We start from the raw sequence: 23224 nt of genomic DNA, 5'->3' as shown, positions 1-23224 counted from the left end.
AGTAATCCTTGAGCATCACCAGGTATGCCCCAACCTCCCATAAAATAAAAATTATACTCAATATTTATGGGGCTTGGAGTTGTATCTCTACAAGATCATGGAGAGAATCATGAATAGAATAATGGAGAAAGCAAAAGGTTGCAAATATTGTCCCTCTTTTCAATGAAAAAAGTGATGCTTACAGAGAGACATGTGGCTAGAATTAGTGTGGCATAGCATACTCACTGTCTAATTGGGTAGCCTCTAGCCAAATGTAGCTATTGCATAATTAAAAGCAAATAAAATATCAAGTTCAGATCCTGAATTGTACAAGTCACATTTCAAGTACTCAGTGGCCACACTAGGTGGTAGCTACCACAGAGGCCACTAGGCCATTATAGATCCAGAACACTTCCATCAGTACAGAAAGTTCTGGCATTGCAGAGGTAGAATCATTCTTGTTTCACACACACAAACACACACATACACAGACACACACATGGGCACACAAAGCATCAAGTATTATGAATTTGGGATGAGGTTAGGGTGGCCCTAATTTTCTGAATGCATCAAGTTATTCCAATGTTTTGTGCTTTTATAGTTTTGCATTCTGGACTCTTTCTGGCCTTAGGTGAAAAAACTCTGGCTCCATAGTTCCGCAAAGAGTGCAGTGACTTAAATGGAAATAGTAAAATTCCAGTCTTTTTAAAGCAGGTATTATTATAAGGAGAATTTATTTGCATTCTTGTTAAACAAAATTTTTCCTCAGTAGAGATCCATCTTAAGAGTAGTTGGGCATATGGACTGGAGCAATAACACAGAACAGGGGGCGGGGGGTGCCATTTGCTTCGCATGGGCCAACCCAGACCCAGAACCATGAGCCTACTAGGAGTAATCCCTGAATGCAGACCTGAGCACTTCTGAGTGTGAGCCAAAAACAAAAACAGGGAAAAAAATCAGTAGCTGGGTTCTAAATTTCTTTTATTTATTTGCCATGAAGTGGTTGCATGAAGTGGAGTGCATTCAGACTGCTCTTGAATCCCCAGAAGGATTCCAGCTGATTCCTAGCAACTAGAATTTGTCACATCTTCATATTTGGATTCCTAATCTTATAAATACTGACAAAAACCACTGAATAGAGCACTTCCCTATACATATAATGTACATGAGAGATTCTAAAAGTAGTTACAGGTTCAAGGTCAACAGCTCAGAATTCTATAGGTGACCCTCTCCTTTACCGCTTTGGTTAGCTACTTTGATGTTCAAGGCTGTTGAGTGACAATTGTGAGTAGCCCTGAGGTCTTCTTGAATTGGATAGGTTTCATGTCAGAAAATCTCTGAGATTTGTTGTCCAAAGATCCCTGACTGATGTCCAGCTGTGAGAACCAACCTCCATCCACCTCAGAGACCCCTGCAGGGAAGCAGTCTTCAAACTCAGTAGTTTGCCTAATTTACTGCACCAGTACCATCAAACTTCAGGCCCATGAGGAAGAAATTTCGCACTAGGTATATTATAGATTTTACCTAGGTGCTTAGAACTGTGAATAGCAGAAAAGGCCTTCCGTAACATACTTGTGGGATATGTGAATTTATCTTGTGAATTTAAATTATTTTTTTCTTCAGCAAAATTTGGGGTAACTGTTACCTTTCTTTCATAACCCCCTTTTCCAGGGGGATACAAACCATGATGTTGAGAGAGGCTTATCTTCTGTCATGTGTGCTTTCTTCTAGTCTACTTTTACATTAGCTTCTTTTCCTGAGAAACATCTCAGGCATCAGAGGTGGCCAAGAGGGAGGAGGGAAGGAAAAGTAAGGCACAGGTGGGGCTCTCTACAGTCACTATCTGCTTATTGAAATCAGTGCCCTCGTACTGGACTGCAAATAACACCTTGGTTGAGGCCATTAGAAGCCTTTCTTCAAGCTCAAATCAGACCTGATGAAAAGCTGTGTTTTAGTTTTACCGTTTTTTGGGGGAGATGGCAGGATTTGTGCCACACTTAGAAGTGCTCAGAACTTACACCTGGTTCTGTACTCAGTGATCAAACTCCAGTGAGCCCTGGGGTGCTGGGGATTGAACCCGGGTAAGCCACATACCAGACAAGTGCCCTACCCACTGTACTATCTTTCCAGCCCCTTCAGTTTCACCTTTTATGGTATCATCCATTCTTGGCAACACAGAATGATGAAGGAAAATAGAGAATTTTAAAGGCATTTTTGTTTTCTCCTGTGTTGCCTCATGTTATCCATGTCATCAAGTGTCACAATTTTCTGCCTCAGAATGAGGAAGGTATCAAGATTAAAAAATATTATCTGGTACATAGAGCAACAGTATGTATATTACTAAGTCAAAATGACTACCTAGTACTTTTATGGTATGTTTCGTAAGTGGATGTGCCATTTTACTTTCCTTTCTGCCTTCAGTTGATGACTCAAATGTGCCAGTTCTCAGATTGTCTATAGGAATATGTGTGTACACTAGAATGAAAAGTTACTGAAATGCATGCTAAAGCCTTGCAACTTTATTTGAATTTATTTTAAAATAAAGTATATGATAGATAAATGGATAGACAAATAAAAAGAAAACAGCAGGGGTTAGATAGACAGTACAGTGGGTAGGGTGTTTGCCTTGCACACAGCCACCCAGGATCATCCCCAGTACCTCATGTGGTCCCCCAAGCACTTGCAGCAGTGATCCCTGAGCACAGAGTCAGGAGTAAGCCCTGAACACAACTGGGTGTTGCCCTCAAACAAACAAAGTATATCAAAATGATGACATATAGTCATGTCTGTGGGTACACAAGCTTTCAAGCTATAAATTCTATCGACATTTCCTTGCACATAGAAAAACTTTTTTAATTAGGAGGTAGAAAGATAGAGTACAGCAGGTAGGGTGCTTGCCTTGCTTACAGCTATCCCAGGTTCCATTTATGGCTCCCCATATGGTTCCCCCTCCATATGGGAGAGCCTTGCAAACTTCCCATGGTGTACTCATATGCCAGAACCTGTAACAATGATGGGTCTCATTCCCCTGACTCTGAAAGAGCCTCCAATGTGGCATCGTTGAGAAGGACAAGTAAAGAGAGGCTTCTGACATCTCAGGAATAGGACGAATGGAAACGTTACTGAGACCGCTTGAGAAATTCGACAATCAACGGGATGATGATGATCATCATCATCATATGGTTCCCCAGGCCTACCAGTAGTGATTCCTGAGCACAGAGCCAGGAATGAGCCCTGAGCACTACTGGGTGTGGCCTAAAAGCAAAGCAAAAAATTTTAGGCAGAAGTTTAGGAAAGTAAAACCAGGTGAAGGCAAATGTTAAGCAGCAGCAGAGAGGGCCTATGGCACAGGAAGGCAGATGGACAGTTGCCAGCTGGTGTGGTCCCAAGAAACCCTGCTTAGGGTGTAATCATATAGGATTGATTTATTCTCCTAACCCTGATATCAGCTGTGGAATATAACTTATTTCTCACAACTTATGCATGACATCCTTCCTCTTCTTTTAGCTAACCACTCCTTCTGCTTCTGGAAGATGGTCTCTGGCTACCTTTAGCAGCATGGCTGCCATATTCTAAGCTAATTCTCTCCATTTTTCTCCTTTTGCTTTGGTGACTTACAGAGTTGGTGTTGACCCTGATCAAGACCCACCACCTAACAATGACAGCTTTCAAGTCTTACAAGGGGTAAGTCATAAAAGATGCTTCTTGCCATTATTAGAGTCATTATTAAAAGTAACTGAAATGTATTGAGCATTTACTTTGCACAAAGGCAGTTTACATAGATTCCTTTGTTTTGATCTTAAGAACCTTGTATGGTAAGTACTGAAATCCCCATTTCACAGATTAGAAGCTGAAGGTTTAGAGTTTGAATCATCCAAGATAGAGTTTGGATCATCAAAGAATTAGAGTAATGGAGGGAAGGTTGAACCCAGAGTCTGAGTACCTAAATGATAAGAGAGTGAATTACCCCAAAAGAGTATTTTTTAAAAGGTCTCTGGCTATCTACCTTCAAAGAATTTATGTATTGGATACATTGGTAATTGCCTTGCTATAATTCATTCTGAATCCTTCCATGGATGTCATCCATCTTTGTAATTCTGAGGATGAAAGAAAAGAACCTTGGATGATTACAGAATCTCCATATTTCCTGAATCTGGGATCGTCTACACCTGCTGAGCCTTGCCCCCCCTCCACCAGTCTAGTAACTAGGAGTCCTCACCCACGTAGGTACTGAACATCAGAGCAAGGCTAACCATCTAAGGTGTGGGCAGGTTGGTGGCATTGGTAACAGCCTAGGAAGGGAAGCTATAGAGCCAGTGAAGAGAAGAACCCTAAGGTCACATATAATATGGGGATGGGAAAGAGCTCCCAGAGCAGAGAGAATCCTGGTAGAGACCAAGTTTTTGTTTTAAAGTTGTTATTGCATGTCAGATTGACCCCAAATATAGAGAAGAACACATTAATTTCTGGGGACCAGAGTGTTGGGCATTTGCCTTGCTGTAGCCAATGGTGTTTGATTCCCAGCACCCCATACAGCCCTCCATGCCTGGCAGGAATGATCCCTAAGCACAGGGCCAGAAGTAAGCCCTGAATACTGCTGGGTGTGACCTCCAAACCAAAAGAAAAAAAACAGAAATTTCATTTTTTAAAGTATTTTAGTTAGCAGTATTTTACAGGAATGTCAATGTTTATATGATACATGGTACAGTGTTACCACACCACACCTACCACCAAAGAGCAGCAATTTCAATTGTTCGTGGATTCCCTTGATATGTTTGGATTTTCTTAGAAAGGGCATTGTAGGATTGACAGTGCTCCAAGAACACTGAAGGTAAATCAGCCTGGGAGCTGGAATTCTCCCAAGTCTCGTTGGCATGCAGGCCTGGAACCTGGGCTAGGAAGATGCAAGAGTATATAAATCAGGCTGGGGCTGGAATTATTCCCAAGTCTCATTGGCATGCAGGCCTAGCACCTGGGCTGGGAGGACACAAATATGGGATTGCTGACCAGAATACCTATGCATGGCTAGGTGTTACTGCACTTCTTACATGATGGTTCAACATCCAAAAGCCAGTACCCCAACAAGTAGTATAGAAGCTTCATTGCTTTTTCAGATGTAGGCTTAAAAATCTCACAACATCTCTTATTACTTAGGATGAGGTGCTAGTGCCAGGTCAGATTCAATGAGTAGAGATCTCATAAGTGTTGGACATAAAGAGTGTTAACAAAACAGCAGACAGGTATTTTAGCTGTTATGTAATTCCTATTTAGTGGCCAGTAGATGAATTTGTCTCTAGATTTTGCTCATTTACCAGGCTGTCATTAGGAAAAAGGAGAGCTATGGTAGGAGCCAGTATTTTTTGCCCAAATTTTATTTGGCCTTCAGAATCAATGAACTGCCCCATTCATCATTCAGCACTGAGTGCTGGCGAAATACACAGGGATTTGATGAGTAGAAGAGGAGCAATTCAAGAGGTACTGGTGGAAGCTTTGCTTATACATGCATGTGTTGTCCCTGAAATCATGTCATGTTTCTTTTTCTTCAAGTCAGGTTTTAATTATACTCACCATTGCATCTGATACTATATCTAGTGTACATAAATCAGATTCCATAAGATCTAAATCTGCCAAATTGTATTTAACAAGTCTTATACAAGACGGTGCTATGCAGAGCTTGGGGGTGTTAGAGCCACAATAGCTTTTTTGATTTTTTTTCCCTTCGGGGGAGGTTACAACATGATAAAGCATTCTGTGTGTTGGTGGGATGCAAAGATGTGACCTCTAAAAGTTATGTGTAGGATAACATTGGTTTGCCCTTCCTCTCTGGCCTCAGGGAGCTTGGGTTTGTTGATTGCTCCCCGAACCTGTCAATTACCTTTGTCTCCTAATCAGACTCTACTGACTTATAAATATTGTTTTTCTCTTCACCATAGTGTCCTTTCCATGGTTAGTTATTTCAGAGAAATTGCTTTTTGTGTGGATACAGGAAGACAGTTAAAAAGATATGCCTGTAACTTGGTAGTTAATTGACTCCAGATAATACTACCTCCTGGACATCTGCTCTCTCAACTTAAGCCTCAGTTGCCCTTTCTTCCTACATCCCCCAAATGAGAGTCCTGAGGAGGGACTGGATGGACCCAGGGCAAGCGGTGAGCTACCCTGGCATGGAAATGGGCCTGGCCAACGTGCCATAATGCTTAACTATAAGTTAAGAACGTAGTCATGGGCAAATTCTGTCATGATCCAAAAAGTAATAACTAGATTCGGACCTTGCTAGGGTTTGGAATGATTAATCCGGCCTGAGCACTGTAGTCTGAGTCTGTGGTGAGATGTCTGCCAGAGAGTCACCCTACAAGCCTAATTGTGTTGACTACTGTATCCATACAGAATGGCAAATATTCAGAAATAAAATTAAGTTCTTAATTAAGTTACGGGTCTAAGGAGAGGAGAAACACACCTTAAGTGCTTTTTTGCCCTGTGGGCTGCAGGTGGTCAGGAAGGCTTGAAAAACCTGTTGATTGCGTTTGGGGGGTGGGGAGGTGTGGATTGGAAAGCATGGTTAGAGAAGAGGTGGTAAAAGTGGTGGCTTAGAAGAGTTAAAAAAGAGGTAGAGAGTTAGAGGCGGAATGGGAGCTTCAGGCAGAGATACAGTTGGAGAGTGAGGGACAGAGTTGCGAGCAGAGTGGGAGAGAGCATGTGGAGTTGGTGGCAGAGTTGGAGAGAGCTGGAGCGATAGGTGGAGAGATCTGCAGAGAGAGGTAGAGAGATCTGCAGAGAGAGGTAGAGAGATCTGCAGAGAGAGGTAGAGAGATCTGCAGAGAGAGGTAGAGAGATCTGCAGAGAGAGGTAGAGAGGTAGAGAGAGAGGAGTAGGGCAGAGTTGGAGAGAGTTGTGGAGCAAGTTGGGGAGAAAGTCGAGCAGAGAGTTTGGGAGAGATGAGAGATGGAATAAACGGCAACTGATCACCAACCAGCTGGCCCTTGTTCATCCTTCATCTGCCGAAGGCAACGGCCATCCTGGGTGGGGAAGCAATTCGAGAGCACCGTACATGGGCATCGAGAGAGAGCCACCTGGAGAGCCATCTAGTGTGTGAGCACCACTAGAGTCACCCAGGCAAAAGGTGTTTACACAGCCCAGGAAAGGAGTTTACACAGTTCTGCGTAAGGGGTTTACACAGTTAAGGACATCTGTGGAAGAGTTTTTAATGAGCTTCATGGGAATTTTGATACCTACTTTAATGAGGTTCCTGAATACCTTTGAGGTCAGATAGAATTGGCCGTTGAAGCAACTGAGGGGTTCTTTCTGTAAAGCTACTATTTCAGCTTTGATCAAGAGCTTCAATCAACAGGGGATATAGAATTCTGCACCCAGAATCAAATTTAAACTATAGCAGCTTGGAAAAAGTTGAAACTTGCCTGAGACAACCTGGGTGTGGAGCACGATGGACACTTTTTTTTTATTTCATCGATAGGAAAACAAGGGTTCTGGTAAAGTATCACTGTCCTGTTCCAGAGCATCTTTCACAGTACTTCAGTCAGTCAAGAGAAACTTTGTAAAAAAAATGGGCCAATTCCAAGAGTGTTGGTCAAGATTTTTAAATGTAGTACTGCTGCTTATTTAGCCACTGGTTAATGTAACTGAAGCAGGCATGTGATGGTCAAGATTTTTCAGAGACTTGATCTTGACTATTCCCAGACCGACCATCCAAGGCCTTATGTTGGTTGCCACTGCTCTGCCCCAGTCAAAGGAAATGTCAGTAATATGCAAAGGAAATGTTATGGTGGGTTTTGTGAAGTTGTGCTTGCTCCACATCTCCTCAGATGGAGATACTGGGTACATTAATAGATCCAGTAGCAAAACTTGCTGTCACTTTTCCCTGGAAATGTTTGAAAAAGCAGTGAGTCTCATGTGCTAAGGATTCTGGCAGCTCATTTCATCCCTGCAGTGACAACTAAGTGAGGGCACCCTGCCCCAGGTTCGGTGAGTCATTATTGCTGATGCTTCCTCTCTTGGTCCTTCCTTGCTTAGCCAGCTCTAGTTGGGGGCTGTGCCCTGATTTCCCATTGACCTCCTTCCAGGCCTGACACAGTCATTCAGGGGGCCCTCAGAGTAATTTCCCCTGGCATTTGGAAGTCTTTCAAGATTGCTGTTAGACTGGAGAGGGAAAAAGGTCACCTTAATCTTAGTTCCCTAAAACAACTTCTTGAAAAATGACTTAAGCCCTTGTGCAGAAGGGGCCCTTTTCCTCTAACTCTTCTTGGTCTGATTTTCCAAGGCCAGGGAGTAGCATTCTGTGGTCATAAGAAATATGACTTAAGCCCTTGTGCAGAAGGGGCCCTTTTCCTCTAACTCTTCTTGGTCTTATTTTCCAAGGCCAGGGAGTAGCATTCTGTGGTCATGAGAAATAGGAAAACAGAAATAAATGGACCTTTTCATTTTTGGGTGAAACCCTGGGTTCTTGCAGTTTCCCCCTGAAGTGGATCCAGGTCACACGCTCTCACTGTTGTCATGCAACTGAAATCAGAGGTTTGGAAAGTCCAGATGTTTGTTCCCCGTTAGGAAAGAGAGGGCAGTTCTCTTAATCTCGTTTTTTTTCCCTCTTCTGTGAGTGAATTTACTAAAACAAACAAAACTGTGATCTTGAATGGGAAAACATCAAGTGCGATTTTCCTGCTGGCTTCTAGAAACCCACAGTTAACAAAGGTACGGCTGCAGTGCCGCAGCATGTCAGCTCGTGGGCCAAGAAAGGAGCTGTTGGCTAGCATGTTTGCCATAATGTGAGGATATTATCTGCAGACTTCAGCTTCATGTTCCTGGCAAACTTGACTCATTCAAACAAAACAAAACAAAAAAACTGCTTTGTTTCTCTGGATGGCTTGGTGACTTTGCAACCAAAACAAAAACAGGTCCAGCTGGAAGGAAGCAAGCTGCCTGGGGGTTGGGGGTGGCCTCACACCCCATTCAAGGGAGGACCTTCCTTGCCTTACCCAGATGAGGTTTCTCTTGGCCGGACATGCAGGCACCTCATTCACTTCCTTCCCCAAGCGCACAGGCCCACACTCATGGATGAGGCTGCTTTGGGGCAGCTAAGAGCGTGAATCAGAATTCATCTAGGCTCAATTGTCTCAGCAGGAAAAGGTCACGGGCAGGATATTGGCGAGATGTCGAAAAAGGCAAACCACTGTGAGCAAGGAGTGCATGCGCACAGGCACGCATGCAAATATCCATGGAAACGGCAGAAAATCAGCTCTTTATAATTGCGATGACCTGCCGCTTTCTGAGCAAGCCAGATCTGTTTGTGTCTGAATGTCTGAATCCTCCTCCTCCCGTTTTTTTTGTTTGTTTGTTTGTTTGTGTGTATGTGTGTGTTTTCTTTGTCACTCTGAAATTTGATTCCCAGTCACTTTAATCTGATTTTGCCCCTGGCCGAAGTCAGTATCTTTCCGCAGATTGTTAATATCCTCTGCTCCTCCCCCTCTCCCTCTGCAGATTTTCTTTTTGTTCTTCTGATTCCCCTCCCCCTCTACACCCCGCCCCCATTTCCCTTTCTGCTAATTCCTTTTCTTCTCTTCCAAGTTCAAAAGGAACACTGTTGTACTCCTTCCTGTGACAAATATTTATTGAACACCTGAAACGTTTCAGTCATTCTTTCAGGCTCTGGGAATCCTGTAAACAGACATGAATTTCCTCCTTATGGGCTTGGTGATAAAATGATGAGGGTTAAGGTTATTGAGGGTAGAGCCTTCAGAAGTGATATGGTGTCAGACCTTGGCTCCTTTTCCTTTGGGGATCCTTGACCTCTTCGTGACACTGTCAGTTTCCCCTTGGACCCATAGTTTGGCAATAGCTGGAGACATGAAACCCAAACTAGACTCACCAACAATTTCCCCTTAGAAGGGTCTGCGAGAAGGGTTCCATGTACTTGACAATCTAGGCAGCCCTGCAAGAGACTGTGGATCTCTCATTCGCTGTGTAAATGTTCTGGGTTTGTTGAGGGTCCACACCCAGTGGTGTTCAGAGGCTACTCCCAGCTTCTGCTTTCAGCAGTGCTGGGGATTATGCAGTGCCTGAAGCACTCCAGCCCACTGAGCTTTCTTCCAAGCCCAGTTTCCTCTTTTTGAATCTGGTGATTACCCTCTTCTCAGAAATCTTGGCCCTATCATCCCAGCCAAAAGACCAAATTGGATTGCATCATTGATTTTACTCTTGCTCGTTCTTTATTTTCTTTGGCTGCTCTAAAAAAAAATCCCAAATTTAGTGCCTTAAAGCACCACAGTTTTATGGCTAGTGGGCACAGCAGGTTTCTCTGGTTCAAATTTCTCAAGGCTGAAATCCAGATGGTGGCCAGATTGGCCTTTGAGGGAAAAGCCACGTCTAGGCTCTTTCAGGTTTTTGGTAGAATTCATTTCCTTTTGGTTGTAGGACTGACCCATTTCCTTACTGGCCCTTGGCCCTGTGTCAGCCTCAGCTCCTAGAAGCCATCTGCATTTCCTGGCTCTTCAAAGCTAGCAACAACTGGGCGAGTCCCTAAAATTCTTCAAATCATTGCTATCTCTGCCTGACTCTTGTCCTCCAGTTTTAAGAGCTCATATGTCACATCAGGCCAAAGCTGGAAAACTTGTTCATCTACAAAGCCCTTTTTGCCAGAATAATGTGACATATTCACAGACTGCAGGGATTGGTATCTAGAAGTATCTGGTGGGTAAGGAGTGCAGTATTCTGCCTATGCATGTTCTATTTCTGGAAAAACAAACCTATTAGCTATTCTTATTATTGTACTGGCCATAACTTAAAATGTATGTGTATCACTATCACTATCATCCCGTTGTTCATAGATTCCTCAAGCGGGCACCAGTAATGTTGTCATTAGTTCCTGTCATGTGCCAGTCCAGCCCAACAGTGTCTGCTCGCTCCAGGAACATGGAGAGCACGTTATTGTTGTTACTGTTACTGTTTTTGGCATATTAAGTAAGTCATGGGTAGCTTGCCAGGCTCTGCCATGCAGGTGGGATATCCTCAGTAGCTTGCCAGGCTCTCAGGGACAGAGGCTTTTGGGGGGACCTCTAATCGTCCTTACAGGTGTTCCCAGTCTACCGAAGGCAAGCTTTTGGTTGGCTGGATGTTGTAATGATCCACACGCTGACAACACAAACATGCACTGCCTGCATCTCTGGGAACCACCTGGGACATCTGTGCCTTCAGGTTGATCTCCTTGAGATTGATGAAATGCACCCGCAGGTTTGCTGGGCAGCTGGCAGAGCAGGACCCCGTCGCTGAAAGTCTGTGCCAGGTTGAACACCCATGCTGAGACCCAGGTCACCCGGTGACTGGCGGGCAGCACCCTGTAGTGGATGAGCCACTGTGCCCACTGCTGCCGTGGTGCCATGCCCAGCAGCGCTGCGACTGGGTCCAGCTGCGGTCCCTCTGTGTCCCGCTGACGCCACTCCATCCGAATCTTACAAAATAGCCAGCGATGTCCGGCAGGGGTCACACGCAGAGTTCCCTGCCTAGCGTATTGAGCCGCACGCTGTCTAAGCGTGACTGTGAGCTGGGTTCAGGAGAGTGCAAGGGGTTTGAGCGGCATTGGAGCCACCTTCAAAACGTATGTGTATAATTTTTATGATAGAAATAAAATTAAATAGAACTCTACCCAGAAATCAGTATTCATTTGTTCTAGTGGGGGAAAACATCAAAAATAGAATCTCTGCATATCTTAGTTCTTTCGTCTGCTTCCCTTTTCTTCATCACATTTGTGACTTACATGCATCTGTGTGCCTTCCCCTCAAGAGACACGTTTTCCAAGGTGCAGGGCAGAGACTTGTGCTGTTGTGTGTTGCAGCATGGTGCCCAGCACACTGTTGGCACTCAATAAATGCAGAAGAAATAGTTATTAAGTGTTCAAAAATAGCAAGAAACAGAGTTGGTGCTTATTTTCTTAAAGGGAATTTCTATTAATATCGTCAGTAAAACAGTTAAAAAGTCTGTGGTGAGGACTAGAGAGATAGTACAGTAAGTAAGGTGCTTGCTTTGCACATGCCCAACCCAGGTTTGATTCCTGGCATCCTATATGGACCACAGAACACCAACAGGAGGAATTTCTGAGTGCGGAGCCAGTAGTAAATCCTGAAAGTCACCAGGTGTGATCCAAAAATGAAAAATATATCTTTGGTGTAACCCAGAAAAATAGAGTAGAGTGGGGATTACCAGAGATGTGGGAATTGAAAAGATGGTGTTTAGAGATAAAAATTGTAACTCGTTAACAAGTTCTGGACAGCACTACATAGTGAATCTAGTCAACAGTGTTGTGTTATAAGCTATACAGTTGCTAAGAGACTAGACCTGAATTGTTTTCACCACATACACACACCCCTTTAGGGTGTTAGGCAGCATAATCAAGTTGTTAGCTAGCATAACAGTGGTAATAATATTGCATTACATATATAAAGGGAACAGATTCACACCTTGTATACCATATATGTCATTTTATCTTGACAGAAACCTTTTTCTTTTGTTTTCGGATCACACACAGCAGTGCTCAGGACTTTCTACTGGCTCTGCACTCGGGGATCACTCCTGGTGGGCGTTGGGCACCATATAGGTGCTGGAAATCGAATGTGGGTTGGCCATGTGCAAGGAAAATGCCCTGCCCACTGTACTAGCACTCTGGCACCATTGACCAAAAAATATTTTTTGAAGTGAAAACAGATTTTATTTAAAAGTTTTGAGGAAAGGGGATGGCAGGAGAGAGAGAATAACTTAAGAGAGAACACAGACTTCACTAGAGTGGAGAAAGAGGCCCAGTACACATTTCAGTGTTAAAGTGTGAAAGTATGAAAGTACACCTCAAGAGAGGGGATGTGGGTGACGTGCTTGGCAGCAACACATGGGCACAGACAGCACACGGGCTCTGGCAGCATATGTGTGCACTTCCTTTGTTTGATCTTTACCTGGCTCCAGTGCAGACTGACCCTCACTTTGAGAGAAGCTCCAGCAAACATTTTTTAAATGAATAATTTTAAAAAATTTATTGAATCACTATGAAATAAAAAGTTACAAAGTTGTTCATGATTGAGTTTCAGTTGTACACTGAACACCCATCCCTTCCTTCACCAGTGTCCACTTCCACCAGTGGCCCTTGTTTGTTTTCCTCTTACCCTCATCCTGCCTCTATGGCAGGCACTTTTCTTTTTTAGTTTTATTCCTTTTAGGGACTGTGGTTTGCAATACTGTTATTGGAAATCAAACCCGGGTCAGCCACGTGCAAGGCAAATGCCCTACCCGCTGTGCTATCGCTCCAGCCCCTGTGCTAAATATTTCAAAAACATTTAATCATTAAAGCATTACCATGGCTAATAATAATGGGACAGTAATTTTGTGCTTCCCGAATAGCAGATATTGTCCTAAGTGCTTTAAATATAAAAATTCTTTATGCCTCCTAATGCTCTCACAAGAAAGGTAATTACTAACAGCTCTGTTTTATAGATGAAGACCCCAAAGCACATAAAGTTTAGGGAACTTACCTAAAGTCACACAGCAAGGCAGTGGCACGGTCAGGTGTGGGACTAGAATTTGGACCTGTGTGGTCTGTGAGGAGCACCTGGAGTGTTTACACCTATACCTCCTAGAAGACTCTTTGCATTGAAGCAGTTCCCAGAGAAGCTGGCCTTGTGCTAAGCCTTGAAACATGAATATAGGTATTCATGCAGTATATGTACATGGAAATAGATGAGCAGAAGAAATGGTGTTCCAGGCTTTCCGCCAAGATGTGACCCAAGTGGCCACACGTACACATGTGCGGCCTCTCTGTTGCTAGATGACCATGATCCTGGAGACCAGCTAAACTACTTTTGGTACCAGCAGCTTCTTGCAGAAATGTATCTAGACTGTGAACCAAGCCACGGCCTTATTCTGCCCCAGGAGGGGAAAGGTTTTTCTCTCTCCACTTTTCCTTTCCGAGGGCGGGGAGGGGGGTTGAAGGCGTGGCGACCGCCATCTTATAAGGACCACTAACGAGAGGTACGAGCTTGCAATGATGCAATTTCTGGCAGAAACCCAAAACCCCATATGTCTTCATTCTCAGCAATGAAAAACAAATTATCAAATGCTTCCTTTTCAGCAGGCCTGATTTTTTTTTGGGGGGGGGAACTCCAAACAATAATAGTGAGTTTTTTGTGGAAATATTGAATGTAATCAAAGTAAAGAGAAAGTAAAGTGAAAATTATCAGCTACACAGACGGAGGGGTAGGGGTGGGACGGAAGGTATACTGGGGTTCTTGATGGTGGAATATGTGCACTGGTGAAGGGATGGGTGTTCGACCATTGTATTACTGAGACTTAAGCCTGAATGCTTTGTAACTTTCCACATAGTGATTCAATAAAAAAATAAAATTAAAAAAGAAATGGTGTTCCAGACTCTAGAAGCAATCTGAATTAAGGATATGGGGGTGTGACTCCTACTAGGAAGGTAGACGGGCTTTGAGAGTTTAAGTCTCCACTTCTTCTGTGAGCAACACTAGAATGAGTTGATCTACCTACAGATAGCACCAAGCTCTTTCACTTTGAGGACTGAGTCAACTGCTTTTTGGAGTGAACTCAATTTTTCCAAAATATGACCTCCTTTGAAACTGACAGAAGATGTGATTTAAAATGAATCTGCTTCCTTGGTCTTTCATGCCCCTTGCCTATATCTACACCTTTTCTTCTTCTACTCAGAATCGACTCTCTTTTTTGTTTCTAGGATGGTCCAGAGTCTGCCAGAGGGAACCGTACAAAACAGGAGAGTGCGTGGCTATTCAGGCTGTGGTACAGCTTTGACCATAAGTATCCTTTTAATTGGCTTCCTAGCAGTTGTAAAGCATCGATGATGAATTCCTTTGTTATCAATGAATGGCTTCTGAGGAGTAAGGAAAGAGAAATGTTTTATATACAAATTTAGTCAGTCTCTGGTGGGACATATGCAATAACTATTCAGCCATAGAATGCCCTGGTGAGCATCTCTCTGGTCAAGAAGAATATTTGTACATCATTTCTGCTTGTTAGACCCATAAATCATGCTTGTTAGATTCATGTATGCTAGACTTCAGAGCTATTCATTCAAAGTGTACAATGAATCCTGCTGGCCAGGCAGGAATGTAGGTGGATATTTGTGAGATCTTCCATGTAGCAAGGAAAGTTTCCATTGGCTGACTTCAAGACTTGTGGGAATTTACCCTGGCACAACTGAGACATACGCAGAGATAACTTTGTTCTTGGTAGGTTTAGGTGAAATGTTCAAACCCAAAAGTTAGAACTTCATGGTTTCTTAAACTGAAAAATTAAGAAAGAGGGTGGGTAGTTTATATATATATGTATATATATATATCTGTAAAGAATTTGAAAATGTTGACTTTTTAAAAATTGAAATAAGAGTTAAATATTTAGGGGCTGGAGCAATAGCACAGCGGGTAGGGCGATTGCCTTGACCCAGGTTCAATTCCCAGCATCCCATATGGTCCCCTGAGCACCGCCAGGGGTAATTCCTGAGTGAAGAGCCAGGAGTAGCCCCTGTGCATCGCTGGGTGTGACCCAAAAAGCAAAAAAAAAGAGTTAAATATTTAAAGGTAGAAAAATATGGGCTGGAGTGATAGTACAGTGAGTAGGGTTCTTGCCTTGCACATTGCTCACCTGGGTTCTACCCCCGGCATTTCATATGGTTCTCTGAGCCCACCAGGAGTGGTCCCTGAGGGTGGAGCCAGGAAAAATCCCTGAGTACTGCCAGGTGTGAACAAAAAAATGGTACAAAAACAAGGGCCAGAGAGATTGTACAGGCCTGGAGAGGATTGTTCAGGGGCTAAAGCTCTTATGTGCAGCCTACCCCCGTCCAGTCTCAGGCACTGCATAGACCCCACCCAAGCATCACTGGGAGCAGTCGACTAAGCACAGAGTCAGTAGTAGCCCTTAAGAATCAGTGGGTGTTGCCCCAACCCTCAGAAAGTTTATAAAAATGTAAGTGGCCATGGGGATGGAGTGATAGTACAGTGGGTAAAGCACTTGCCTTTCACTCAGCTGACTCAGGTTTGATCCCCACACATTTCATAGGGTCCCTGAACCTACCAGGAGTGACCTTTGAGTACAGGCCCCAAAGATAACCATGGGCATTATTAGGAGTGGCCCCAAAACTATATAAGGAAGATCTTGTATGGTTCCCCAAGCCTGCCTGGAGTGATCCTTTAATGCAGATCCAAGAGTGAGCCTTGAGCACAGCTGGGTGTGGCCCAAAAACAAACCCAGAAAATCCCAAATAACTGAATAAAAAAGAAAATTTTTATATATTCAGTGGAGTAATATTTTTCAACATGTATGAATCAGAGAACATTATGCTGAGCGAAATAAGGCAGGCAGAGAAGACAAAAAATCATCTTACTTCTATATACAATTTTTAAGTTCTGGATACCTGATATACAGCATGATGGCAATACTGTAATGTATTGTACTGACAATAGCTAATGTAAATTTGCTGAGAGTTCTTAAGCGTTTTCACATAGATACAAAAAGGTGAGTATGTGAGGCAATGGATATACTAATTAACTTGATTGTGGTAATCATTTCACAATAAGTATGCATATTAAAACATCTCATTGTTTGCCTTAAATATATTCAATGTATGAATTGTTAATTGTACTATAATAGGGCTAGGCAAAAGAGAGATTCTTTGAAGAGGAAAGAATAATTTCTAAAATCTAGTCTGAATACAAATTTTAGTGACTTTAGGGTTCCTACTTTTCAGTTTGGAGGAAACAAAGGACAGAATATGATACTAATGATACTGTGTCTGAATAGATGAGGAAGATGCCCATCATTCTTTCTGTAATTCCATAAATGATCAAACACAAAAAAGTTGGCTTTCGTTCTATCAGAGAAGAGTTCATTTAGACAAGGTCAGCAGGAGCAAGGATGGTAATTCCTTCTATGAATAAACCTGGAAAAATATGATAGATGGACTTCTAGATTCAGTCGAGAGTCTCAGCATACATATACTTACCTTATCTGCCCAGTGTTTATGAAAATCACACAAGAAATATTTTTAACTCATTGGAAAACCACAGATAGAAAGAATTTTGGCAGAGGAAATTATAGTCCAAGAGCAGAGTGAGTCTTGAGACACTATTTTTTGGTTACTTATTAAAGGATGTTGTTAGAAACAGGTATAACAGGTACTTTTGTGTCAACAGATCAATTGATAGCTATTGATTTTCTCTTCATGTCATAGATCTCTATAGAAAGTAGAAACCCTGCCTTGCAGAAGGCTTGGTGGAGAAACTGATCTTGAGGTCACCAAGAATTTTATCCCCACAGTAAACCTTGCCCTCATTTTGGTATGGTAAAAATGCTCCCGCTTGGGGCTGGAGCGATAGCACAGTGGGTAGGGCATTTGCCTTGCACACCGCCAACCCGGGTTCGATTCCCAGCATCCATATGGTCCCCCGAGCACTGCCAGGAGTAATTCCTGAGTGCAGAACCAGGAATAACTCCTGATCATCGCTGGGTGTGACCCAAAAAGCTAAAAACAAAAACAACAACAAAAAAGAATGCTCCCGCTTGCTTGCAGAAGTGAGAAATTAAGTAAAGACATGGGGCAGGGGGGTTATTTGCTGACATTATTAAATAATTTAGGACATTAAATACTAAAATCCTTATATTTGAGAAACAGGGTCTCCTATTGGTCATAGAGTATAAACTTTTAGTTATAACATAGATAAGTTCTGGAGAACTAAATAACGTGATAACTTGTAGCCAATAAAATGTAACATGTACTGGAAATTTGCTGAGAGTTCTGAAGTGCTCCCAGGCATACACACAAGAAAAGGTGAATATGTAAGGCAATGGGTATGTTAATTAGCTTGAATGTGAGACTCATCATAAATATGAAACATACATTATCTGGCTATAATACAATAGCAGGTTGTTGGAAAAGGGAGCAAAAGAGAAGAAACTCTTAGAAATCAATGGTTCAGAGAATTATGAATAGTATAATGGTAGTTTAGTTGCATGGTAAAGGCCAAATTTTTGATCTGGAATATAAAGCTGCAGGGGGGCAAAAGTCTCTAAAAATTAGAGCAAATTTCAGAGCCATACATGAGAGGAGTTTGAAGATGTAGAAGTTAGATCCAGATGGTCCTCAGTTACTTTAACAGAATCTGAGAGGGAAGACTGTGAAAGAAAAGAAATATCAAAGAAGTAATAGGAGAAGGGAAATCCCTTAACTAAAGGAAGATACTTGGTTCCAGAGTACACGACTCTCTTAGTGTGACAAATATGAATGGACACATGTCAATTACATATCTATAGTATAAAATTAGTTCTAATAAAAATTGGAAAGTAAAAAGTATTGGAAAACAGAGGCAAGGTTGTAAAATTAAATTTACCATCCTTCATAGGAGGAAACTAAAAGTCTCTGACTAAAGTTTATAAACTAAGAAATAGGGGAAAGATGTATTCTCTAATGGAGTAATGATAATTACCATAACTGGGTGGAGGAGAGAATTGAGATTCCATTGCTTGCCTTTCCAACAATTTGAATATTCCAAAACCTCTATGTGTATATTTTCTCCTTTTAAGAAAATGAATTTGGGGAGAAAGTTACTTTTCTTTGAATGGTGGTACAGGAAAAGGGAAGGTCACCTCTAGGCTCCTCCTGTGATTCTTAGATTAATCAGTCTTCAAAGCAAGTGCTGTCAGCTTCTGAGCTAAAGACACAGGAGAACTGAGAGGCTTATGAGGATTGTTCCCAGATTTGTGATTAGAGACCAGTGGCCAAAGAAAGCTTGTTCTGTTTATACAGAGGTCTGGCAGAGACTGCACAACCTTCTTTGTTGAGTAAATTGCAACTAGAAGTATCTTCTGGCTTGTCTTTAATTTTGTCTATAGCTTGTCTTCTGTGCTGCTCTAAGAGAAGTTGTTGAGGTGCTCAGAGCAGTCCTCTCTTGAGCATGAACAGCTGTGACACCCTTCCTTCCTTCCTTCCTTCCTTCCTTCCTTCCTTCCTTCCTTCCTTCCTTCCTTCCTTCCTTCCTTCCTTCCTTCCTTCCTTCCTTCCTTCCTTCCATCCTTCCTTCTTTCCTTCCTTTTTTCTTTTATCTTTCATCTCCTTTCCTTCCTTCCTTCTGTCCTCCTTTCCTTTCTTCGTTTTTTTCATTTTCTATCATCTCCTCCCTTCCTTCCTCCTTTCCTTCCTTTCTTTTTTCTTTCATCTCCTTTCTCTCTTTCTTTCTTTCTTTCTTTCTTTCTTTCTTTCTTTCTTTCTTTCTTTCTTTCTTTCTTTCTTTCTTTCTTTCTTTCTTTCTTTCTTTCTTTCTTTCTCTCTTTCTCTCTTTCTCTCTTTTTCTTTCTTTCTTCCTCTCTTTCGCTCTTTTTCTTTTCCTTTTTCTTTCCTCTCTTCTCTTTAATTTTCTTCCTTCTCTTTTTCTTTCATCTCTCCTTTCTTTCCTTCCTCTGGTTTTTCTTTTTCTTTCATTTCCCCTTCCCTCCCTCTCTCCTTCCTTTTCTTTGCTTCTTTCTTTCTCTTTCTTTCTTTCTTTCTTTCTTTCTTTCTTTCTTTCTTTCTTTCTTTCTTTCTTTCTTTCTTTCTTTCTTTCTTTTTTCCTTTCTTTCTTCTTTTTCTTTTCCTTCCTTTTTCTTTCATCTCTCCTTCCTTCCTCTCCTTTCTTTCTCTTTCTCTTTCTCCTCCCTCCTTCCATCCCTCCCTCATTCCATCCCTCCCTCCCTCCCTTCCTTCCCTCTTCCCTCCCTCCCTCCCTCCCTTCCTTCCTTCCCTCTTCCCTCCCTCCCTCCTTTCTCCCTTCCTTCCTTCCTTCCCTCTTCCCTCCCTCCCTCCTTTCTCCCTTCCTTCCTTCCTTCCTTCCTTCCTTCTTTCCTTCCTTCCTTCCTTCCTTCCTTCCTTCCTTCCTTCCTTCCTTCCTTCCTTCCTTCCCTCCCTCTCTCCCTCCCTCCCTTCCCTCCTTCCTCCCTCCCTTCCTTCCTTTCTTCCTTCCTTCCTTCCTTCGTTCCTTCCTTCCTTCTTTCCTTCCTTCCTTCCTTCCTTCTTTCCTTCCTTTTTTCTTTATTTTTTATCTCCTTTCCTTCCTTCTTTCTGCCCTCCTTTTCTTCCTTCTTTTTTCTTTTTCTATCATCTCCTCCCTTCCTTCCTGCTTTCCTTCCTTCCTTTTTTCTTTCATCTCCTTTCTCTCTTTCTTTCTTTCATTCTTTCTTTCTTTCTTTCCTTCTCTCTTTCGCTCTTTCTCTTTTCCTTTTTCTTTCCTCTCTTTAATTTTCTTCCTTCTCTTTTTCTTTCATCTTTCATCTCTCCTTTCTTTCCTTCCTCTGGTTTTTCTTTTTCTTTCATTTCCCCTTCCCTCACTCTCTCTTTCCTTCCTTTCTCTTCCTTCCTTCCTTCCTTCCTTCCTTCCTTCCTTCCTTCCTTCCTTCCTTCCTTCCTTCCTTCCTTCCTTCCTTCCTTCCTTCCTTCCTTCCTTCCTTTTGTGGCCAAAACCACTTGTACTCAGGAGTTGCTTCTAGCTCTATGCTCAGGGGTACTTCCTGGTGGTGTTCAGGGGATCATACTTGTGGTGCCAAGGATTCAAACCAAGATTGGCCACATGTAAGGAAAGAGACTTAGCCCCTGTACTATTTCTCCAGATCCCATCCCACTTTCCTTTAATATCCCTTGCTCAGTGTATCAAACGAGATATACCAAGATTACCCTGGACCCTAGATGACAGAAATGAAAAGGACATGGAAAGAATGAAATATATGGGACATGAGTAAGAAGAGTTGGGCAGGAGACAACAGGGGCAGGGACCCCTAGCAAATCTGTGGTAAAGAGATTATATATATACAACAGAGCGAGCATCACTGCAATAGGAGACCCAAACTACAGTAACTAAATTCAAAAACATGCCTGCCAAGGAAGCAGAGGAGGAGGGCATTGAAAGGGAACCTGGGAACATTGGTGGAGGGAAGGTGACACTGGTGGGCTTAATGTTGGAACACTGGATGCCTAAAACCCTGTTATGAACAACTTTGTAAATAACGGTGTCTTCATTATAGATAGATAGATAATTTTATAGAAAGTATGCAACCCCCCCAAATAAAGTCCCTTGCTTATTTCTGCATTTGAGGTGGTTGTATGAGTACTCACATTTTTCTACATTTTCCACATTTTTCTACATTACTTAAGACTGGGGGTATCAGAAAATGGTCTTGGTTCCTTCATAATGTCGCCCATGTTTCATGGTGCTTCCAGCATTCATTTGACAACACAAATGCTCTGCCTAGTAGTGTAGAGAACTGTCTTAATCAAGGAAAGTTTGCCTCCTGAGGACCATGTGACAATGTTTGGAGACATTTAGGTTATCACATCTGAGAGAGGTGTTAGGAGTGCTACTACTGACATCCAGTGGGGTGAGACCAGGGATGTTGCTGGATATCCTATAATGCACATGACACACCTCATACTCCCATACCATTGTGTACTACAAAGATTGATCTGACCCCAAATGTCAGTTGTGCTAAAGTTGAAGAACTGTATTGGAGAGTTGAATTGTGTCTAGGAGAGGGGCAGCATGAGAGAATGGCCTGAGTGTCAAGTGTCAGTCTCTTCCTTTGCAGTAGTCCAGGGTGTCTATGATCCTATCCATCTTAGACATTTCTACCACGTGGTCTCTGGGTCTTCTTCTATAAGAAGAATATGGGGAAGAACTGCTGAATGCAATTCTTCAGTCCAAGTGCACTCACTTCTGCTTTCAAAATCTAAGTGATGACGTATGAAAATCTGTGTTGCTGATCGGCACCAAGCTTCTCATCCAGCTCAACAAAGAAGGGAGAAGGGTGTTCTAATTTATCAGCACGAACTCTGTTTTAACCTAAAATTGAGCATCTCCAACTTGAGAGTGAATGGTTAAAAATTAAGTTTCATGGAACATAGTTGAATCTTTGATTCAGATAGTTGCCGACTTCAAGTGGGATAAAGAGCCTGTTTTGTGTTTAGAATGTTGGGGGATTTACTCCTGTGGATTTCTAAACATTGTACTGTGTGTGTGTTTTCTTTATTGACATTTTTTCCTTAATTCTCACTCTAAAGTTACTTGAAGCCTATCCTTACACACAGTGGCCCACCACTAACCACCACTCTTCCAGCCTGGTGTGGCTTGCTGGCCCGATGCCTGACCAGCCCCCAAGTATATGATGTAAGTATGACAAATCAGTTTTGCATCCCTGCTCACAAGACCAGGGATAGTCTCTTTCCAAGAAAGAAGAGGTTTTTTGCACTGGTCTCCGAATTCACAGATTTACCACTCAACTATCAGAAATGGCAACTTCCATAACAGAGAAAACTTTGATCAGGGTAATGGTTTCTCTGAAACACCAGCAGCTCTCAAAGAACACTGAATCTGGAATGGGAACAGCTGGATTCAAATTCAAACCCTGACAGACTATGTACATGCTCTGTGCTTCCATTTTCCTATCTCTAAAACAGGCATAGTATCACCAATTGGCTATGAGAATTAAATACTAAGGTACCAATATGTATACTATGAGACTCAAGGAATTTCTCCCACATATGAATTCTTGGCACAAGTATTTTACGGTGAGATGTTTCGCTTGTCATTTTCCAATTCTACCATGGGATGAAAAGCATGCATTCTGTATTGGATATCTTAGATGTAGGGCCCTGAGTTCCAGCTCCTTGTATAGGTTGCTAGGCATAAAAGTAGAGAGAGCAAACAACCGTGAAAAGGTTAGACTGGAGAGTAGGAAAAGGCTTTTCTTCTTCCTTTTCCATGTCTTCTCTACCATCCCAGTCATGTCCTGCATACAACCCTTACAACCCTGGAGAAAATACCCCCTTCCCATTTGTGTTGAGTGTCACAACACGCAAAGGACAAGTTTAATCTCTTGGACATATCTGTGACTCAGCAGACTCTGTAGTGTTTCAAATGAGAAAAGTCCCAGGATTTTGTAATTGACAGAGCTGAGGGCCTAATGCAGGTTTACAATTATTTGCATAGAACCTGTGTTCTATTTGATGCTTGGTGACCACACCAAACACCAAGCCCAGAGCTGAAAGAGAAGGGCCCTAACCAGTTGCAGTCAAACTGGCTTGGGAGAGGTGGTGAGCATTCAGGTGATGTAGAGAGTAAATGGGAATAGACACCAGCTAGGTTTGGGTCCCAGAGTAGAGTGGAGTAAGCACTTTCAATGCTAAAGGGCAGCCAAATCAGAGCCCCCA

General features: G+C 42.5%; 1 protein-coding gene across 3 annotated transcripts in view; it reads left to right on the top strand.

Moving 5' to 3' along the window:
• Positions 1–23224, top strand: part of SLC9A7 (solute carrier family 9 member A7) — a 183330-nt gene that overhangs the window by 150619 nt on the left and 9487 nt on the right. For all 3 annotated transcript variants that reach the window (XM_055120491.1, XM_004612898.2, XM_055120492.1), the window contains 3 exons: positions 3600–3663; positions 14717–14799; positions 22076–22181. In XM_055120491.1, the coding sequence (XP_054976466.1) occupies positions 3600–3663; positions 14717–14799; positions 22076–22181 (253 nt within the window). The remainder of the gene's footprint in view (positions 1–3599; positions 3664–14716; positions 14800–22075; positions 22182–23224) is intronic.

This window comes from Sorex araneus, chromosome X (assembly GCF_027595985.1).
Source record: "Sorex araneus isolate mSorAra2 chromosome X, mSorAra2.pri, whole genome shotgun sequence".
NCBI lineage: Eukaryota > Metazoa > Chordata > Mammalia > Eulipotyphla > Soricidae > Sorex > Sorex araneus.
This window is presented reverse-complemented; position numbering and strand designations above follow the sequence as displayed.